We start from the raw sequence: 22,589 nt of genomic DNA, 5'->3' as shown, positions 1-22,589 counted from the left end.
GACTACTGAAACACGGAGAGAAGTGTAATCAATATATATCAGGACAGATGTTGCAGAAACAAACACGTTATCGGACGAATGATATTTTTCGACACTTGGTCATTTATTCTATATGAAAACTGCCATTTTTTCTTTTAACCGATGTAGCATGAAGATATTCAAAAGTAAAAAAAATAAATAAATAAACAAAAGCTCGTTACACTAGAATAATAGATTACGAGCATCAAGTGAGAAGTATTGTGAAGATAACGAAATATTTGTGTTAAAGAAGGGCTTAATCGAAAGTTACAATCACTAGCTGATTATTAAACATTATTGTTTATTGCTGCATGTCCGAACACTGCCGGAATTCTTTCAGCAAATTAGGCAAGATATTCTCTGGAATGAAGAGTCATCAATGTTAAAATCAATTCACCAATCAATAGAATACATTCTCTCTCTCTTTCTCTCTCTCTCTCTCTCTCCCGTTTGATTGTCTTTCAGTGATTGACACAATATGTGTTCAGTGCTTCAAATCAGATAGGTAAAACGAGACTGTAGCTCTACTGGTTTTTACTTAACAAAGGTAGAGAAAGGTAACACTTGGGACTTGAAATTATGGCAACAGCACTTAATAAAGTAATAATCCTTGGTTTAGTCTCTTTCTGAGTCAAGTTTAACCGCATTTGGATAAAAACTGTAATAGAAGAAGCATATTGAAAGAAATTCACAGAAATGTCTATTTTAGTAAGCATGGCAAAACACATAGTTCATCAAAAACCAATAAATAGCTTTACATAAATTAAGTGTAGACTACTTGTTGACCAAGTTATATAGATATTGGACAAAACTATAGGAAAAGTAGCGTTTTGAAGGAATTTCTTAGAAATTTCTATTTTCAGTAACCAATACTGATAAAGATGTATAGAAAGTATTGATGTGGGGGTGAATGCAAAAATGAGGATGACTTTAAAGGAAAACTACTAATAGCATGCAGAGACTGTTAAGCAATATCTATAATCTATCTTTTAGTATCTTATGCCCTTACATAAGTACAAACACCACTTATGATAAAAATGATATTAAGATATCGTTAATGGATGCAGTCTCTTCCACTGATATGTGACTTTACATCATTAGTGATTTTTGCATTTTTAGTTCTCCAAAGGTGTTCTGATTGCAAGAGAGCAGGCTTCCCTCTACTACAAAGTTACAAAGTTGTATGAGAGTATCTGAAACATATATGCAGGACTACTTAGTTTTCAGTATTGACTTCTGTTAATGCATTAAAACTGCTAGTATTAAATCTTAGTTATTTTATAATAAGCTAGTTACATTTCAAGATCCAAATTAAGTGCAAACATAATTAGAAGGAATAAAAGACAAATAACACATCTACGCTGATTTTGCCTCAAATCAATTAAAAGAAACACAAGAATACTTTCTTTGTTTTGGTTTTCATTGCATTGGGCATGTTGGAGTTGCATGTATTTTTACAGTTGTCAATAATCTCTGAAATTGAAACAAATGCCTCTGCATTTTTAATTTTCATATCTACAAATCAGATCAATATTGTTTTACTTTTAACATTTCAGAAAAACATAGAGATAATTTAGATATTTTATAGTTGATTCTTATCTTGGATAAAACAAGCTTTTCGGGGTTATTCCTTAAGCAATTTCATTCCCCGATTATTTGGTCCCCCTTAAAAATGAAAATAAAAATCGACAAAAGTCATAAAATTGGAACAAAATGCAAACTTGACACATAAATACACTACGTAAAAAAGCAGCCTGATTTCTGCAAGCGTGTTTATAAAGGTGCGGTCTGTTCGGACAGACTGACTGACCAACAGAGGGACTATACTTTCTATTACCCCCCCCCCTCCGCTCTCACTTGTAGATGACTTGTAGACGTCTTTATCTTAAATTATTTCTTTTGAATATGTAAAAGTCTCTTTCCTGTTCACAGAACATAATTTGCTCTGATACTGAAATCAATTCAAAATTATCATTCTTAGTAAACTTGTATTATACAGGTGTACCTGTAAGTCACAAGTATGACCTCGTGCTTTTTCTCAAACACAAATTTTAGAATTTTACATTTAAGAGACTTTAGAATTACTTACTCATAAATGCTTGAATTTGCCCTCGTCGAAATAACCTTTTTTATATGTAAAATTTGAAGATAAAAAAACAGTTTAATCTCATACGTGTATATCCAGTAAACAACACAAATTCTAAACAGAACACTGGAAACACAAGAGGTAGGATCAAGTGCCAAGGAGGAGAAAGCATCCCGCAGTTTTTGTTTCTTGTAAGTATGTGTCTTTAGCATAATCCATATTGTTTTGTGCAACAATAGATAAGAGTTGGTAGTTTTGTAACTATTATACGTCTGTAGAGATCTTTCCTTTAATTAATCAGTTTTGATAAAGATGAAATCTCTGTTTTAGTAATTCTTGAATGCATATATAGTAAAGTCATAGGGTACCAAAAAGGCGGAGAAAGTTGGGTTTTTAACAAAGCTTCTTTTTTCGTGTATTTAGATGCAAAATGATTTGTTACATGGGCAAATTGAAGTGAATGAATATTTGTTTTGAGGGTTTGATTTCCATGTTTTGCAATTTAATCTTAATAAGATATCAGATTATTGATAAGGGGAGCTTAATAGGAAAATTTCGCGATAAATATGTGTTTTGTATTAGAAAATTAATATTAGAACTGAAATAAAAAGAAATTGTATCGGTAACTAATATTTCAATCTTTTACATGTATTTTTATTTATGCTTACAAAATAATGTGAAACAATATATAAACATCTCAAACATGAAAATGAATATCGTTCAATTGTTATAAATGAAAGAAATGACAATGTGTTGTCATTAATATTTGTCAATGAACCTAGAGAAGTGATTGAATTCAGATTATTGTAAAACAATTAAAGATTAGAACAGATCAGATGCATATCGTCAAGACACTAATACCTTCGTACATCGAGCAAGTTTTCAGAATATTCTTTTCCGTTATTGATTTAGAAACTTCTTTTCGCAGAGATACATTATTAGACCGAGTGTATCTTTCACATGACAGACAATTAATTATCATGGTTATTTATTTCGGAGTATGCTCTCAAAATTAATATTCTTAATATTGTTCTGTGTATTGATATTCCGTTTTGCACGCTGCTTTTAATTAAGAATAGTATAGTTTATAATACAATGAACTCGATGACACTGCTCAAAATATGAAAATACTTACAGTCCCAGCTATTCCATTTTAGAATGGTTCATTCAAAATTTCTTTGTTTGTTAATCAGTCTTTCCATATTGCATATTTAAACTCATATTTTGTGAAACTTTTTTTTAACTTACCTGATCAAGAAACCAAAAAAAAATTAACTTGATCTTTCATTTGTAAAATTAAGGTCACATGCAGTATCTGAAACACAAATGGGCCTTATGAATCCTCAATGTTAAATTCTATGCAGGTTAGGTTTTCAGAATGTTTATTTGTACCTGTTTCAATGTGTTTAATCCAATCATTAAAATTATCAACATCTAAAAAAAATCGCTCACATACTACTTCAGAAGCAGCACAAGTAGCAAGCATAACTTGCAACATCCAAGACTGTTTTAACTTTCATCTGTAATAGATAACATAGATCTAGACAATTCAAAACATGACTGGCAATATGCACGAAAATATGCATAGGCTATACTAGAAATAAAAATAATAAACTTACAGCCAAGTGAAACAACAACAAAAAATACTATAGTTAACTATTATTAACTGTAGTTTACTTAGGTTAACTATAATAAATCAAAGTTTCAAAGTTATCGTTATAATACATCAAAGTTTTCAAAGTTATCACTATAGTAAATCAAAGTTTTCATGGTGAACACTATAGTAAATTAAAGTTTTCGACATGAAGCCTCAAGAAATTAAAAATTTATTACTACAGAAAATAATTTTCTGTGATACATGTAGAGGTTAATTAATTTCACAACATAGGTATTATCCAGTTATGCTGATTATCTCAGTTTACAAAAGATATCCATTGATGCCTTCTATTTCAAATTATTCCATGCACTTTGCATGCAATTAATTTTTTGAATTCAGTTTTATTTTTAATTTTATACATTTTGAAAAGAAAATTATGGTTTTCAAAGATTTCTACTGGATAACATTTCTAAAATGAATATTTTTTGGCTTTTATTTCAAGTGGCCATTTTTGATAATAGTAAATATCATAATTTAATGTTATCAAATATGTAAACAAGATGTATAGAGTAACCATCTTAAATGCAATGATAAAAAGTATATTTGATTGATAACTTTAATAAATCAAAGTTTTCATAATGAACACTACAGTATTTCAAAGTTTTCATAGTTTCAAAGTGATCACTATAGTAAATCAAAGTTTTCATAGTGTCAATGTTATCACCATGGTAAATAAAAGTTTTCATAGTTATCACTATAGTTAATCTTAGTGGCAAAGTTATCACTATAGTTAACTATAGTTTTCATAGTGGCAAAGTTATCACTATAGTTAACTATAGTAAACGATAGTTAACTGTAGTGGGTTTTTTTTGTTAGGGAAATAGCACGCTCAAATGTTTTTATCATTCTAATAGAAAATAAAAACTTGTGCATACCTTGAATTCATGAATTTACCAATGATATAAAAATGTATAATGCAATTTATTGTTTGACAAAAGAAGACAAGAACAACTCGTGCAATATGGGTTCTTTTCTTAGGTCTAGTTAAAATATATTGGGATATGTAAATTTTGCAGTCTATGTTATGTTAAGATTTATGCTTTATTCATCGAGTTTATCTTAAGTCTAGGTTTTTTGGCAGATATCACAGTTAATAGAAATAGTATTACGGAATGTTCATGTCTTGTGATTGGTTATCTAGAGAATTACTATAACAAATTTGGATGTCATTAGCTTTCCTATCGTCAGCTTTAAATAACTATGTAGTAATATTTCTCTATCACCCGTATATGGTGTCTCCCAACTAATTCTGTATGAAAAAATATAATTTGAATGCTATTATTTTCAAGACCGGGGCAGGCTACAGACAAATAAGTTGATGTAACATGACTTTCAACAATCTCGGTAAAAAAGACATTTGGCAAATTCTATGATTGTTATAATTACCTTTACTTGCAATTATAGCATAGTTGACTGACATGTTTTATACCATTGTTGGGCCAGTATATTCTAGTATACTATTATGGCGATGTATTACTCCGTTTAACTTACCAGTTCAGAGCGTTCACCGCGGGTGTGACCAGTCGAATGGGGTTGCATACTTCTAGGCATCTGATCCCATCTTATTAATAAGTAATTCTAGGGTTCTTTTATCTCTGTTCGCAATTTGTACTATTTACAAGATTTATGAGATCATATGCTTGAGTTTCTGATTGACAGTATCTATGTAGTTTTTGAAGATCAGGCATTCCAACCATCTGTCGGAATTACCATGTTTACCAATTGCGCCCAGTTTCTAGTAGACCTATTTTTGTATACATTTGAAGCAGGATTTATTCAAAAACTTGTATTTGAGAAGAAGAAAACACTTGCTGTGACCTTCAACTCGACATTAAAATATATCGACGACGTATTAATTAAATAGCAATAGTTACTTCCATTCATATGTCGACTCCATATATCCCTGTGAACTTAGGAATTTGGGTATTTTAATAGAAAAAGACGTTTATGTAACCTAACAAACACGCTTTATGATAAATGTGATAACTTCAACTTTTCAATCGTCAACTTTCCTTACTAATGTAGCAATATACCCTTATCACCTGCATATGGGGTTTATATATTTCACTTGATTCGATACGCAAGAGTATGCTCTACATATGAACAATTCATAAAACGAAGCAAGCTATTGTCAGATAGGTTGATGAAGCAAGAACATCAATAGTCATCATTTCGCAAGTTCTATGGTCGATACATTGGCCTTTTCAAGGAGTACACGACAGGTGCGACGAGTCGGCAGGCGACGCTCACTCCTCTATGGCACCTGATCCCACCTCTGATGTTTTAGATGTCCGTGTTTACTCTGCTCCTGATTTGTATTGTTTGAATGGACTTTTAAGTTTGAATATTGTTAGTTATCTCCATATTTAATCTCTAAGGATGTGGGGACATTATGTTGGATTATAATACTATGCAAGGGATTATGTAGTGTTTTTGCTCTTAGTCAGTTATATGTTAAGGAAGGAAATGGGAAATGTGATCTTTGTATCTTCTTATTATGTATTACTTTTATATATCTCTGTAAAAAAGTTACTGTATACATGTAGGAAAAGTAATATAGATACAGGTATCCATAGTGAATAGGTTTGCACCGTACTAAGTACCAGTTACATCGCAAGTTTCAGCTGTGTCACGTGACTGGTATAAATTAGACTTTTTCAGCTGAATGTTTGAAATGAAGCTAGTGCAAGAGCATAGAGTTTTGGACGAAAAAATTGATACACATTAAAAGAAATTTACATCGCAAACCTAAAATGTGATGGAAGCCGGTTTGTGCTGTTTTGGAAGTACTCGTAATTTTGCCAAAATGCGTACATTGGCTAAAAATTCCTATTTTGCTTCAATTCTGTTGTGAATAAAAATAATGTAATGTATACCAGAATCAGCTCCAAGCACTTTTACTATATACACGAAATAAGCAATCAATATTCAATATTTCAGCTCGAACAGTCTTGTTTATGCCCTGCACTTTTGAGATTAATTGGGAATACGCTTATCGTATTAGCGATATTCTTTACATTCTCTATCGCTGCACAGCTCCACAGCACCTAGATAAATTGATAATCTATATTACTGTTTTAAATCAGTTATTTCCTTTTAGTTTTATTGATTATATTTAAAATTGATGATGGTTTCATATTTATTGAAGCAGTTTTGTTATTATTAAACCAATGGATCCACTCCACTAGATCACTTGTAGTGCGTCAAGTCAAAGCTTATGACGTCATTTATGACACACGATTTGATTCTTATCATTTGGCAGTATTGTAATGAAATTTTGTTTTCTTTGATAAATAATGAATAAAACAAATATATGCAACCTTTTATTTACGCATCATCATTCCGTGTAATTTATTTCTGTTACTTATTAAACTTTAAATGACGCCACAATAATATTTGATTCACGGTGCCTCACAAACGTGAACTTATACCTTCCTTTACATTGCTGATTAAATCTTGTTAAAACTGAAAATAGCACATTTGTATCATATATTAGTTTATGGGTGATCTGCATACAAGTCAGCCGGATAAATTATCAGTGACTATTTGGAATTGATTTCTAGGACTTTTTAAAATTATTTTTTGGTACAGTTTATTCCAGGTTTCGAGAATATCTATGCCGATGCACTTTCAAAAAGATGCAGATTTTCAACTAAATGATAAATCTTATCGGATTTTTTTTTTTTTTTTTTTTTTTTTTTTTTTTTTTTTTTTTTTACAAATTTGATTTATAGACCTCCAAAATAAATATTGAATTGATTTTTGCAGTCGTATCATTTACATCCAGAAGTATTATAATTAAATTCATGGTTTTACAGTATCATGGTCTGATAAGCGTTCCATTTTTTATTTTATTACATTAATCGTCTTTATTATGTCAGGAAATTCGTGTAAAGTGCAGTAATTTTACGACTTGAAATTGAATTATCACTGCATAACTTCCAATTGCAATAAGCATTTCCTACGTTTTTAGAAAAGAGAGTTGCTTTGGTGTAATATTTAGGAAGTTCATCCCTTTGCACCATCTGGAGTAGATGTGTTACATGTAAAATATATTATTTCTTTGGTATTTCTTTGGTGTCAATACTCATTAGTTCATGTTAATTTTTACCTTATTTTCTTTATTATTAATATTATTATTATTTGAACCCTTTTTGGACCTAAAGTGAAATCTTTTTGGGATATCTAAAAGCTATTATTCTCAGTAAACTTTTGCCTTTGAATGAAATTTTATTGCAATTGTTAACTTTGATGTTGCTATTACGAGTGGCGTTTAATAGATTATGCAAAAGGTCATTAAAAAAAATAAGAAAACCACGTAAAACAGTTTCTTTCAATATTTTAATTCTTCAAAGTACTAGTATTTCCCTGTTAACCTTTACACATTACTTAAGTCTCCGTACCCATGACCATACATGTAATACCTCCCCATACTCTTCTTTTGGGGAAGCTCAAGAGACACCGATAGATAGCACTCCCTATGATAGATCTAAAATTGTATCATCCTGCTGTGATTGTTTTCTTGAGTTTTTGGAGTAAAACAAGCTACAATGACGGAAATCTAGCAAATATGGGGAACCGCAGAGCTCTGTAAGCGTTTCCTTAGCATGTTAATGCCTATTTGAAGTAGCGTTGAAAGGTAAGAAACTCACCATGGTGATCTGTATTTCGACCTTCCTTACAGAAAACCTGCTTAACTCTCCTCAATACAATTTTAACATAAAGCCATCATTAGTTGTCCATCCATTGGGTGAAGTTACATGTACGAGCGGTGATCAAAAAGTTCTCGAACTATCTCAATATTTACAAAACCACAATTCAGATCAGAGTGAAATTTGGCACACGTATAGTCATACGTACATGTTCTATAAATAACAAATAATAATTAATGTTTTGCTTCGTGTTTGTGACGTCACAAAGTGAAAATGACGTCAATATGTAGGTGACTTGTGACAAAAAATGGTTGACTCTGTCGAACTCGAGAAAAGAACGGCTGAAAAGGTTTAACGTTATATCTTGAAAATTCCTTTGCAGTAGAATATGATAATTTGTACAAGGTTTATGAAGACAATAGACTTACCAGAAGTTCAATCATTAATTAGATTGATTATTTTAGTGAAGGCAGGGAGATGGTTAAAAGTAATGTTTGTTCTGTTGCCCAGCGAAAGCAAGCCGGGGAAAAGATGTGTCCGTAGTTACTCAATTTGTTATGAAACACGCCAAGTTACGATTAGAAAAATAGTTGAATATCTTAACAATAATATAATTATTAAATCCCTAAATTATCGTTTACTTTACACTTTAAACATATAAGATATGATAAAGAGAAGGCGTCCATACTTTATCCACATTGGAAAAACGACGCTCCCAAGACAGAAGACTCGGGTTGTTATGGCCACCATGTTAATTCTGAGAAGGTATATCCTTATCTACCTATCCTATTGTCGAGATTTGGCAATTTCTGACAGATGGACTGTTCTTGTTATAAAAAATAACTTGCATGGTAAGAAATATGAGACTCGGAAAATTTGTTAGCTTCTGTGAACAGACCGCCACGGAGCATGTCACGTGACAGCCTTAATCACGTGATTCGCGCATGGGCAGAACAATGGCAGATGTGCATTAAAATCGGAGAGGACTACTTAAAAAAATAATAAACACTGAAATCTCATTTTATTTCTTTTCAGAAAGTAATTTAGTTAGTTCGCGAACTTTTTGATCACCCCTCGTATTAATATAGACCACTCGTGTAAAAGGGGAGAAACTGTATGACCCATTTGGTATTTTGGATTTTTTTTTTTTTTTTTTTTTTTTTTTTTTTTTTTTTTTTTTTTTGCAATACGAGTAATAGGACGACAGCTTTGTCTCTGATTTCATATCTTAGTACTGAACTTCCTTTTGGGCTATTAAAAGTATATCCTTTTTTGTCACTCATCAACTAAGTTTAACATACATGTACACTTACCTTCTGTTAGATTTTTTATTTTTCAATAGATCCTTTGCACATAAAACTCGTGTTTTCATTTCGACGACTGTTAGGAATAAGACGCTCATTCACCTGATAGAAACATTTCTAAATTTATTCCCTTGGCCAGAGAACTCTATAAACTGTCGTGATAATGAAATGCTTATTGTCTTAGTAATGCCTTTCACTATTAATCTGGAATTTCCATATAGCATGTTGCCAACAGAACTCACATTTTTTAATGTCCCGACAGATTTAAATAATCCAATTTGACTGCGATCTTTTAACTCTCGTTATCCACTTTTGAATTTTTAATTCATCTGAATACTACTGCTTGAAAAACTAGTCTTTCCGAATATCTTCTTCTGGATTCTTGGGATCAGTGAAGTGGCCATGCTCACTTTTAAAGTAATTTTTATGGGAAAAAAGCATTCGGTTTCGTTGACTAGGGCTTCTTCAACAGATTTTTGTAACTGAGAAAAATAAAACTGCTTTTACAATTATATGATCAACTGTATGTTGCATTACTGAATGAATGTCCCTAATTTTTTTTTCTTACAAGAGCCTTTAGACGCCTGCGTGGCGCAGTGGTTAAAGCGTCTGCTCTAGAATCGTGGAGTGAGGAGCTGATCTTCTCGTCGCGGGATCGAATCCACTGCGGAACGTGGAAACCGGTTCTGCGGATAAGACCGTATAATCCGAGGTCCCGTGTCGCAGTAGGTGTGGGCACAACAAAGATCCCTCACTGTTCAATGGTCCTGAGTGCCGAGTATAGATTTAAGTTTGCATCCCTTCACCGGCAAGTGGTGGCGTCTCCATATGAATGAAAAATTCTCGGGAGGGACGTTAAACAACAAACAAACAAACAAACAAGAGCCTCTAGGAATCAGACTGTGGATCTTGATGTATAAGTAATTATATATCTGTATTTGTTGATCAAGTAGTACTTCACTAAAACTCTTACTAACATACAGATCTTGCACTAATGTTCCGAAACTGGCATTTTAGAGGTATCGATATGGAAGACTGTGCTTTAATTTTACCCTAAAGGGTACATGAAGAGGACTAAGAATGAAATTAAATCCTTGGCTTTTTTGTATCATATTCCTCTATGGCACTTGATCCCACCTCTTATGTTTTAAGAGGTCCGTGTTTGCTTTGCGCCTGATCTGTATTTTTCTATGGACTTTGAGTTCCATTACACTGTTCGTTATCTCAATTCTAGATATTTCACTTTCAATGCAAAGTCTTAAATACATTGGCAAGATGACTGAAAACCATGATGGAATTATGTGGGAAAAGGCCCATTTGAATTCACAATAAATTGTACACATTATTTTTAGGTATGTCGTAAAGAATTTTTAATAGTAATGCCCTATTTGATAGCTAGAAGAGATTTTATATGACTTCTTCAAATATGATAACCGTATTTGTGAATTTGAAAGCTATCATTTAAATAATATAACATTAACATGGTTATGTTTAAAATTATTTGGAATTAATATGAGAGAGATGTTCATTTCTAATGAAAACGTTCATTCTTTTTTCTCGTTACAATATTAATTTCTTTTTTAATTTGAATCAGATTTCACATCAAAGAAGGCACAGCAAGCTTATGTTTAAATTTCTCCATTACCAGAGAAGTTGTTTTTCTTAACATCAGATTTCTGTCTTCTTTCTGGGATCTCTGTCTATTTTCAGATTGACTGATTAAGTCTCAAGAGGATCGTTAGACGATAAAGTGTTTGTTTAACCTCCTGTAGATAGCTCAGGGATAAACCTTTTACCTTCTTGATTGTCAAGATTTTATCGTGTGTATACTTTGTGTTTATTCTTGTTACTACAGAACTTATTTTTTAATAATCTAGTGATTTTCTTAAGATCTTTTTTTTAAATATATGAATTTAAGTCACTTGAATAATTCTAAATTATATATATATATATATATATATATATATATATATATATATATATATATATATATATATATATATATATATATATATATATATATATATATATATATATATATATATATATGAAATCAATAGGGAGTAAGAATTTTGATAAGAGTGTACATGTCTATAAATCAAACATTTACAAACATAAATGTGAATTTGAGAAGGGTTAAACGTTGACTCGCCAATGTTATTTCTCTCATGAGTCTCTTAGGAGTTTTGCTTTTCTTGTAAATTTTTCTTTAATCCTGTGGATAGATTTCCTGTGGGGGGGTTTCAGTATCAGGTAACCAGAATTATGCGTCAATCTATAGATTAATTGTTTTAGAAATATATTAAAGAATCGTATAAGAAAGTTAAAAGGCGATATGCGAACAATTTGTCCTTCCGTTTTCACTAAATAAGAGGTGATAAATGAATTAGAGAGATTATATTTCCTTGTAACAATATGACATGGTTCCAGTAGATAAGGCCCGTAATATTCTTCGTTTTGTAAGGCTCATTACTTCAACTGTATTTTAGAAGAGCTTGGTTTTAATTCTACATCTGAAAATCCAACTTACATTCACAGTTCACCTTCTAAGGATTAGATTCTTTAAAATCACATTTCAGTGTACAATACTTTTATCATTAATATTACAATCACCCAAGGTAATTTCGAACTACCTTACCTATACTGGATTCCTATAAACTTAATAAAAATCCTTACAAACAAGGATACATTGCTGGGTCCAACAAAAGTTCTACCAATCCCTATCTTTACTTCTTTCAAAAATATGAACTGCTGTACAGGAGAAATGTGCTACAGCATATTCTAGAAGTGATGAAAGTCAAATGTGGATTCTCAAAAACTCCAAAGAATAATTAGAAAATTTAAAATGACCATTTTTTTTTCTATAGTCAATAACATCAAAGCATACGACTTTTAAACTTCATAACGACTTTTCAACCATCCCTTGCCATGAATTTAAAACTGGGCTTTTTAATATCATAGACAACTGCTTCTTCAATGAATATGGAAGCATATTTTTGTATCTTGTGATTAGTCATCAACAAACTTACTTTTCAAAATCACTCTGAGTCTACACACAAGTACATGTACTTTGAAGTTGATGTTAAAAGGATGATGAAGTTTCTCATAGACAACATTTATGTAGTCTTCGAAGACCAAATCTTCCTTTAAGCTCTTTGAATTTAGATGGGCACTAATTGTGCTCCTTTATTAGCCGACCTGCTTTTTATTCCAATGAAGCAGAATTTATTTAATGACTTCTATATGAGGAGAAGAAGAAAACACTTGTTGTGGCCTTCAACTCGACATTCAAATATATCAATTACGTTTTATCAATTAACAATAGTTACTTCCATTAATATGTCGACTCGATGTATTCAAGTGAACTTGTAAAAAAAAAAAAAGACACCACAGAGTCTGTCATATCTGTTTAAACTTTGAATATTTTACTTACAATAGACGAAAACAACTAAATTGTATGACAAACGAGAGGACATCACCTTTTTCATCGTCAAATTTCCTTATTCGTATAGTAATTTACCGTAACCACCTGCAAATGGAGTTTTTGTCTCCCAATATATTCGATACTCCAGAGCATGCTCCGAGTATAATCAATTTTTAACCCGAGGTAGACTACGGTAAGATAAGTTGATATTACACGGATTTCAACAATCTCGTTTTAGTCATCATTTCGTAAATTCTATGGTCAAATATATCTTATTATTGTGTTGTATGTGTTTCATACCAATTGTTAGGCCTTTGTTTTATTCTGAATTTGAATACAGAATGATCCGTCTACCTGATCAATACTAGGTCTCAAAGCTGGTGTGACTGGTCATGCTCACTTCTCCTAGGCATCCGATCCCACCTCTGGAATTTTCTGGAATCCGTGTTTATGCCCTGTTCACAGATGTGTATTGTTTGTAATTTTTATGCCCCCGTATCGAGGATTCGGGGGTATATAGTTTTTGCCCTGTCCGTCCGTCGGTCCGTCTGTCTGTCTGTTTGTCTGTTTGTCCGCAAAAACTTTAACATTGCTCATACCTTTGGATTAGTTGGAGCTATGCCTTTCATATTTTACATATCTTTTCCTTGTGACAAGACCTTTCTTAGGGTACAATCATATTTGACCTTTTGACCTTGACCTTGGAGTTTGACCCAGTTTTGCAAAATTTAACCGAACTTTAACCTTGGCCATAACTTTTGAACAAATAGTGCTAGGACTTTCACACTTCACGTATGTAATTCTTGTGACTTTGGATACCAACAACTTTGACCCAATGACCTTGTCCTAGCAGTTGTACCTACTTTTAAAAAACTTTAACTTTGTCCATAACTTTTGAACAGTTGGTGCTAGGGCTTTCATATTTAATATGTCTATTCCTTTTGACAAGACCTTCCTTTGGATACCAACAATTGTAATCCATTGACCTTGGCCTTGGAGTTTTACCTACTTTTGAAAAAGTTAACCTTGGCCATAACTTTTGAACAATTGGTGCTTCGGCTTTTTATATTTTACATGTGTTTGTGAGAAGGCTTTTCCTTGGGCACCATTAATTTTGACCATTTGACCTTGATGTTTGATTTACTTTTGAAAAACTTTAACCTTTCCCATATTCAATGGTTGCTGCTAGGGCTTTCATATTTCACAGGTATATTCCTCGAGACAAGACCTTACTTTGGATACCAACATAATTGATTTTAATTTGAGAAAGTTTAACATTTGCCATAGTTTGCCATACGGGGGCATCAGTGTTTCACAAACACATCTTGTTTTTTTTTAATCGATCACTGTTCGTTATCTTCACCTCTTTTCATTACAACGACTAATAATGATAAAATGTTAATGGTTTACGTATTAATGTACACTTACATGCATGCTCGTGATAAAATGTTGATTTTTTATCATGTTCATCTTAAAATGATTCCTGTATAAGATGAATTTTTATCGTTGGGTCTGATTAATATTTTCGTTCTGAGTAAATGGTCTTTTCCAAATGATCCAGTTTTCCACTGGATGTATGTTCTTGAGTCGCATCCATGAATTTAGGGAATTATCCGTGGCAAAATTTGGTTTTGGTTGACGTAAACTTGTCTGTTTAATACAATTCACAAAAGTTCAAAGCTTTCCTGTCATTGTATAAAATAGATAGATTAGATTGTTGACCTTATATACCAAAAGGCTAACCATGTCCTATTCCAGAATTGATATTTGTCGATAAAAATGTCCATTAGTCAATGTCATCTTCAGTCACAAGTCAGATGAGAGATTTGTGTTCGAGGAATCAGAAGATATGTAAAAACATAATCGGATCAAATAAAACCTATCAACACCAATTTCTTCAATGTATTGTCTTGATTCCGGATCTGTATGGACCTTAATGCAATTGTCGGTATTCACTTAATCTTCTAGATTTCACATAAAAATCAACACCTCTTATTGTTTAAAATATTGAACATCTTTCTGTGTTTTCTTTGAGTTTTCTCACTTCCTCATTTTCCAATAGATGAATATTCTACAACACGCCAATATCGTCTACATAAACATTTTAAGTATACATGGGTGAATCTAAAGAATTAGTTATTGTGTGAAATAAATGCAAAGCAAGAATTATTGGCAGGAAACTAAAACTACAAAATAATATTAAAAGTAAAAATGTATAAATGTAAATAAAAATTCAAGTAAAGCTGCTAAAACAATTCAATTTAACCTCAGGATTTTAAAAAAAAGCATTTTAAAGACATGAAACTAAGAAATACATGTAAAAGAAGCATAATGACAGAAAGAAGGCAGTATGTACAATGAAAACACACTTTGACAAACATCAAGTTCTATCTTATAATCATTATATTTTCCTGATATTCGGTTTTACAAAACTAATAATCTGTGCAATTTGAAGAGAAATTTTGCTTCTGATTTGCCAATAACCAGATGTTTGCTAATAATCTGATAATATATGATATTGATATATGATATATATCGAATATATGTAGAAAACTAAGCAGACATATAAAATTATGATAGACTTTTTTTATTATCTGTTCTAATGTGTCTCTAGTAAGCTGACCAAATTATGATCAACATCATGTCATGTCTGCACCGTTCTGGAATCGATCTTTCCGCAGCAAAAGGAGCTAATTTAGGCAAACGTTGTACAAGGGATTTACAATGGTTAAACTTTTTTGGACTTTTATAAAGAATTTATCAGCCTGCGTGAAGATCGAATAATTTCCTTTTAAGATGACAAGTAGAAATGGTTTCCGTTATTTGCACCAGAGGCCTACACTTCTACACTTACGATCCATGCATATTTAATAGATTTGCTTCAATTTCCAGCTGTCTTAGAAATTTATTCCTGCAAAATCATTTTTAAAGCCTTAAATACACTTTGTTGTTTTTAGTTATTTTCCTAATATCATTAAAAGTAATATTTCTATTTTTGACCGACATGTACTACCTTATACCTCAACTTGAAGAGCTTGAGGTGTCAGGTACACATGACCCCCGGGGCTAGGGTGGGATCACAATGAGTAAACAAATTTTTACATAGAAATATATATATATAGAAGAACTCTTTAAAAATCTCCTTTTCAAGAACAGCAAAGCCATGATTGGTCATATTTATATGGAAGCATTGTCGGGTAGTATAAATTAAAGTTTGTTCAAATCAATACCCCTGGGGGTTGGGAGGGCCTAAATGGGTGATCAAATTTTTATGTTAGGCATACATGTGAAAAATCTTCTCAAGAACAGTTAAGCAGTGATTTATAAGACAAATTTATATGGAAGCATCCTTGATAGTTTACATTCGAGGTTGTTCAAATCGTGTCCCCCACGGGTAGGGAGGGGCCATAATTGGTGATCAAAGTTTAAAATGAGAATACATAGGAGAAATAGTTAAAAATCTTCTTCCAAAGAATTGCAAATCCATGATTAGCCATGTAAATTCAGAAGCATCCTCAGGTAAGGTTAGGTATATTCAAATTTGTTCAAATCATGTCCCTTGGGGGTAGGTGGGGCCATAATAGAAGATCAAACATAGAAAAGCAAAAATATAATTGCAGAAAAGCAGGATAAGGCCGCAGAAAAGCAGGATTTTTTTTCCCTGTGAATTATGTGAATCAGACTAGCAGTCGAACCATAAGCATTCAGATTATTTTGGCTTATCTTATAATTCATAAATATATTCTGCTAATTTATAGAATAAATGCATAAAAATGCAGTGGTACTAAGGAGATAATTAACCAAATGCTATTGAATTGACTGTATCTGACATTTTTAATTTCACTGTAGGCACAGTTAGCATGTCATCACAGCTTCAAATACCAGAGTACCTATATATCCTCAGAAGATACATGCAAGCAGATTTGTCAATGGTACATGTAAGTAAATACATGTATGATTTTTTTTCCGACAATTTAAATTTGACATTAAGCTGAACATATGTAATTTAATTATTCCCATCTAAGCCAGAAGCTTTAGTAAGCTTTTTACTGTCAAAACTTGTCTGTCTGTCTGTTGTAAACTTTTGCACTTTCTAGACGTACATATTACATTCTCTAGAATCACACCTAAATCCCAATTTTAACCATTGCAAACTTGGCCAGTTAGCACAACTCATGTTTTGTTTAAGTCTCAGATTAAGGAAATTCAAGTTTTAACAGAAATGTACAGACTAACCATTTTCCAATGGGAGAGCATTCAGGGATAATGAAAACAGTGATGTGGGTGTAGTAAAACATTGAATTATCTCAAAAGTCAAGATCACTGGGCCATATATTATTAGTAGAGGCTAAAACTTTTTTGCCCTTACAATGTAGTTATATACTAGCTCCTACAAAGAAGTTGTAAGGGTATCCAGGAATCATCATGTCTGTTTGTCTGTCTGGAAATTATCTTTTAAACCACTTTATAATAATGCCCTGGTAATCGAAGAGTCATGGGTATATAAGTTTTTACCCCGTCCGTCCATATTTCACATTTGTATATATTGACTAGACCTTCCTTTTGGTACCAACATATTTGACCTTGACCTTGGAGTTTGACCCCCTTTTGTAAAAATTTACCCAACTTTAACCTTGGCCATAACTTTTGAACAGTTGGTGCTAGGGCTTTCAGATTTCACACGTGTATTTATCCTGACGAGACCTTTCCTTTGGTGTAAATATTTTTGACTTTTTGACCTCGACCCTAGAGTTTGACCCACTTTTAAAAAACTTTAACCTTGGCCATAACTTTTGACCCACTTTTAAAAAACTTTAACCTTGGACATAACTTTTGAATAGTTTCCAATTTCACAGGTGTATTCATTGTGACAAGACCTTCCTTTAGATCAACAATTTTGACCTTGCCCTTTGAGTTTGACCTACTTTAGAAAAAACTTTAACCTTGACCATAACTTTTGAACAGTTTGTTGCTAGGGCTTTTATATTCTGCATGTATATTTCTTATGACAAGGTCTTCCCCTTGAATACCATTAATTTTGACCCTTTGACCTTGAAATTTGACCCACTTTTAGAAAACATTAACCTTGACCATAACTTTTGAATGATTGGTGCTTGGGCATTTTTGATCTCTCGACTTTGCAGTTTGACTTGCATTTGAGAAACTTTAACCTTCGCCATAAGCTGTCATACGGGGGCATCAGTGTTTCACAAACACATCTTGTTTTTCCCTACACTTTGTAATTATATATGAACTAACTGGTAACAGGAATTTACAAACTGATTTGTCAAACTTTTAAAAAGAGGAATAAGAGAATTAAATTCTTATTTGAACATGACTTTGTAACCAAGAAAACAATCTTAGGCTCATAACTGATAGAAAGGAAGCTTGTGTCCAGAGATGAGCCTTGAGCCAGTACCAAGGGCATTTTAGATATGTTCAAGGTCAAAAGGGTAAAAATTTATTAAATTATTTTCATTCACAACTCTATAATGGAAACACAGTAGACATTCCTGAGACAAAACTCACCTGTGACTTAAAGGTATATCCCAAGTCTAACATAGGGTAATTTGAACTAGATATGTTTTCAAAATATAAAATAATCATAACTTTTATGAGGATATATACTAAATACAAAGGTTGCTTAATTATGACTAGAGGCAGTGAAACAACCCTGCATGTTGGTCATTTAAGCAATGTAGAGGTAACAGGAATTGAAGTTTAAATAACATGATATAATTGTATAATATTGAAAAAAGTAACTCCCAAAGATTATACTGCCCTAATGGTTGATAATGGTCATAAGATATGCCATTTCCAGAACAGAAGTCATAAGAAAAGGTCAAGGTCATAGAGTTCAGAAAATGCAACTTTTTATTGGAGTAGTATCTGCATGGATGAAATACTTGGCATACAGGTGATTATGACCAAGAGGTATTAATCCTACTTAAGGGCCTAGGGTAGTCATAGTTAATTTTAAAAAAAAATATTGTCCATTATGAATTTCCATAAGCTGAGATTGTTTACTTTTGTATTTTCAGGTATAACGACAACACCCTCTCAACAGAATCCTCAAGATAAAGAAATCTTATGTGATGAGAACCTCAATAAAGAAGATAGAAAAAGATCAATTGTTTTAGATTTCAATGTAGAAATTGATGTCACAAATGTCTTTATTTAGTCAGGGAGACCAGAAAACAAGTTTTGATTCTTTCAAATTCAAAGTTACTTTTTGTATAATCATGCATTACTTGTGTCTGGATTAACTGACTAAGTAAGAAAAAGAGAATTTTTCAAGAAAACTTCATTTGCAAGAAGCAAAAATTCTGTTTCCGAGAAAGAAGGATAGAATTAATGGATTGAGGTTTGGGGCACTCATAGATAATAGCTTGATATTAATACCTTGGATACAAAAATATGCTTGTCTTCGCATGATATTCATATGAAACTTGGGTTCTTTTTTTTTCACATGAATTTCGTGCGAATTTCTTTTCGCATGATATTCGTGCGAATTTCATGTGAAAATCGCATGATATCATCCGTGGTCCTTTTCGTCTCCTTCTCATGCGAAGAATTCGCATGATATTCGTGCGAATTTCATATGAAATTCATGCGAGCCACTTTTCCCTGTGTATGATTAAATGGACATATTTAAGATCTTTCAAGTGCGACCCTATCAGTGTTTGCTTAATGAACTGATAGCAACTATCAGAGATTGTACATCAACCTATCATGTACATAAGTGATCCATATAATGTCGTTCATCAACATATTTTATCTCAAGGGACGCAGATTTAAAAAGTAAGTCAACATTTCACGCCTAAATTAAGGGATATATATATTTATTTATTTTATTTCACATACTCCCAAAAGAAATTGTTAAGACTAATTATTATCATTCAGTATTGTTTTATTTTAACAGATGTTGGACATGGTTACTTTTGTTTCTATCAGCGATTTTTATCATACACTTTATTTCTCCTTTATCATACACAAATAGATGCCAAACAAAACAGAGTATAATCAGAGACTGGAGCATTATAACGGTGGATAATGAAAATGAATTTCAAAGCAATAACTTTAGTTTGATATCAGACTCCTTTCTGGCCTCCAGACGCCAGTTCATGAAAGAGGAAATTCGTCACGTGGCTTTCCTTAAGGTTCATAAGACCGGAAGCTCTACAGTTACAAGTATAATTCAAAGATTTGGATGGGAGAGACGGTTAAATTTTATTCTTCCAGCATCAAGTCCGAACCTTATAAGTCAAAACGAAAGTATCACAACCAACAACATACTTCATATTGACAAAGACGAAACTTTCGACATATTGTGCAGTCATGTGATATACGATAAGAAGGCATTTCAAAAATATTTACCAAAAGATACAGTGTTCATTGGAATTGTGAGGGACCCTTTTGATCAATTTGTTTCTTCTGTTTACTACTATAAATACAGATGGAACGTTCCCTACCTTGCCCGTCTTCCTATTAGATACCCTATAAAATACTTGCTAGAAAATCCGAGTCAATACGAGCCAAAGATTTTGCAGAGTTCGTTTACAAAAAGCAGAATGTCAGTGGACTTCGGATTACCTCAGGAATTATTTCATACAACTGATAAAAACAAGATTTTGCCTTATCTTCGAAAGATACACTCAGAGTTTAAACTTGTAATGATTAAAGAGTACTTCGACGAATCTCTTATTCTTCTTCGGAGAATTTTGAATTGGAATATGATTGATATCCTTTACATAATCAAGAATACGTCAAAGTACGTGCCACTGAGAGGCTATCGGGACAGATATCTTCATAAACAACACTCATTTCTTGATTATTGTTTGTATAACTTTTTTGTTAGAATATTCTGGAAGAGAGTCAGACAACAAGGAGAGGATTTTCACGCCGAAGTTTCGTATTTTCGACAGTTGAGATCTGCAGTAGAAGACTTCTGTTCTGAAGTAATGAAAAAGTCAGCTTTGCATGCTCAGGTGTTTGAAGCAAAAGAAAACGAATTTCACTCTTACATTGTCATTAATAAGGAATATTGCATTCTCTTATCAATGGACGAAGTAGAATTTTCAAATAAACTTAAATGGCGACAGTTTCCACACCTTCGTCCAATAGGAAATCAAAATAAACGCCCTAGGAAAAGATGGTAGTAAATACAAAAAAAAATATTTAAATGAATATAAGGCTATATACGAAAAATCGACAGAGCACGTGAATAAGTGATCAATTGATGTTCCACAAGTTCATGCCATTAAACCTTGCATCATTGAATTGCTGTTGTCTGCTAATTAGAGATTTTAATTCACAAGTAATAAATGTTTTACAGATGATTAAAATGTTGACTTAAAGTAAGTCTGAGTCTGTTTGATGATCCCGTAGCCTGATCTTTTATTCATTATTGGAGTTTTCACTCGAGAAAGACTTTAATGGTAATCTAACAACAAAACTTTATGATAAACGTGATGGCTTCAACTTTGCTATCGTCAGCTTCCCTTATTTATGTAGCAATATACCCTTATCATCTGCATATGGAGTTTATGTCTTTCAGTTGATTCGACACACAAGAGCTACGTACGAACAATTTCTAAAACAAGGCAAACTATTGACAAACAAGTTGATGAAACAAGAATATCAACAGTGTCATTTAAATTCAACATTTCGCAAGTTCTATGTTCGATACAATGACTTTGTCAACAAATACAATCTATCATGAAGAAGAATTCTGACTGGCGTTTTTCATACTTTTTCTTAGGCCATTATTTACATATTGAATTGTCAATGGATTTTTCCGTTTGCCCAGTCATGACGAGGGGCACACGGCAGATGTGACCGTTCGACGGGGGATGCTTACTCCTCCATTCACCTGATCCCACCTCTGATTTGTTTAAAGGTCTATGTTTGCTTTGCTCCCGATTTGCATTGTTTCGTTTGACTTTTGAGTTCGATCAATGTTCGTTATCTCCATATTTCATTCTAAATACGTGTATAATATATGCATAAAAATAGCGGGTATTTTCTGCGGTTGAAAATTTTTAAGATTTAACCCCTGAAAGGAAGCGAATAAGTTTGTGATTTTTTTTTATTTCTGCTGTTGCATCATACCACAGAGAAGAACTGCGAACGATATTATTGTTCTTCCGCCTACCTCCTAGCCAGAAAATTTCAAAATTTCAAAAGTTAACATATTTGAATGGTTTTTCATATTTATATACAAAACTATGTAAATATTCATAAAGCATAACTTATTCAGGAAAACAAAGAGAGATAACCCTTTAATTTTGGTAAAAATTGCGTTTTTCACTATAGAAATCAACGGAAAATGGATTCAAAAAAAAAAAACAAACTTCCCCCTCCCTCTGTGAAACAAAAAAAATCTTTTGTGGGTTTTATAAATCAAGTTTTAGTGGCAAAACTGCCATTTATATTGAATTAAATGGGT

General features: G+C 32.3%; 1 protein-coding gene and 1 long non-coding RNA gene across 2 annotated transcripts; both read left to right on the top strand.

The window, feature by feature from the left end:
- The first annotated feature begins 16,996 nt into the window (after window positions 1-16,996).
- LOC133175932 (uncharacterized) lies at window positions 16,997-19,272 on the top strand. The gene is made up of 2 exons (XR_009719354.1): window positions 16,997-17,079; window positions 19,183-19,272. It is a non-coding gene; the product is annotated as an uncharacterized LOC133175932 (long non-coding RNA).
- A 623-nt stretch (window positions 19,273-19,895) lies between these two features.
- Window positions 19,896-21,309, top strand: LOC133175633 (galactose-3-O-sulfotransferase 4-like). The gene is made up of 2 exons (XM_061310749.1): window positions 19,896-19,942; window positions 20,064-21,309. Exons 1-2 carry the CDS (start codon window positions 19,896-19,898, stop codon window positions 21,298-21,300), a joined length of 1,284 nt encoding a protein of 427 aa, XP_061166733.1. The 3' UTR covers window positions 21,301-21,309.
- Window positions 21,310-22,589: the final 1,280 nt, after the last annotated feature.

Source organism: Saccostrea echinata, unplaced genomic scaffold, assembly GCF_033153115.1.
Source record: "Saccostrea echinata isolate AGI-Se365-2 ecotype Australia unplaced genomic scaffold, CSIRO_AGI_Sech_v1 ptg000064l, whole genome shotgun sequence".
Lineage (NCBI taxonomy): Eukaryota > Metazoa > Mollusca > Bivalvia > Ostreida > Ostreidae > Saccostrea > Saccostrea echinata.
Note: the sequence above shows the minus strand (reverse complement) of the source record. Positions and strands in the feature narration are given on the sequence as shown.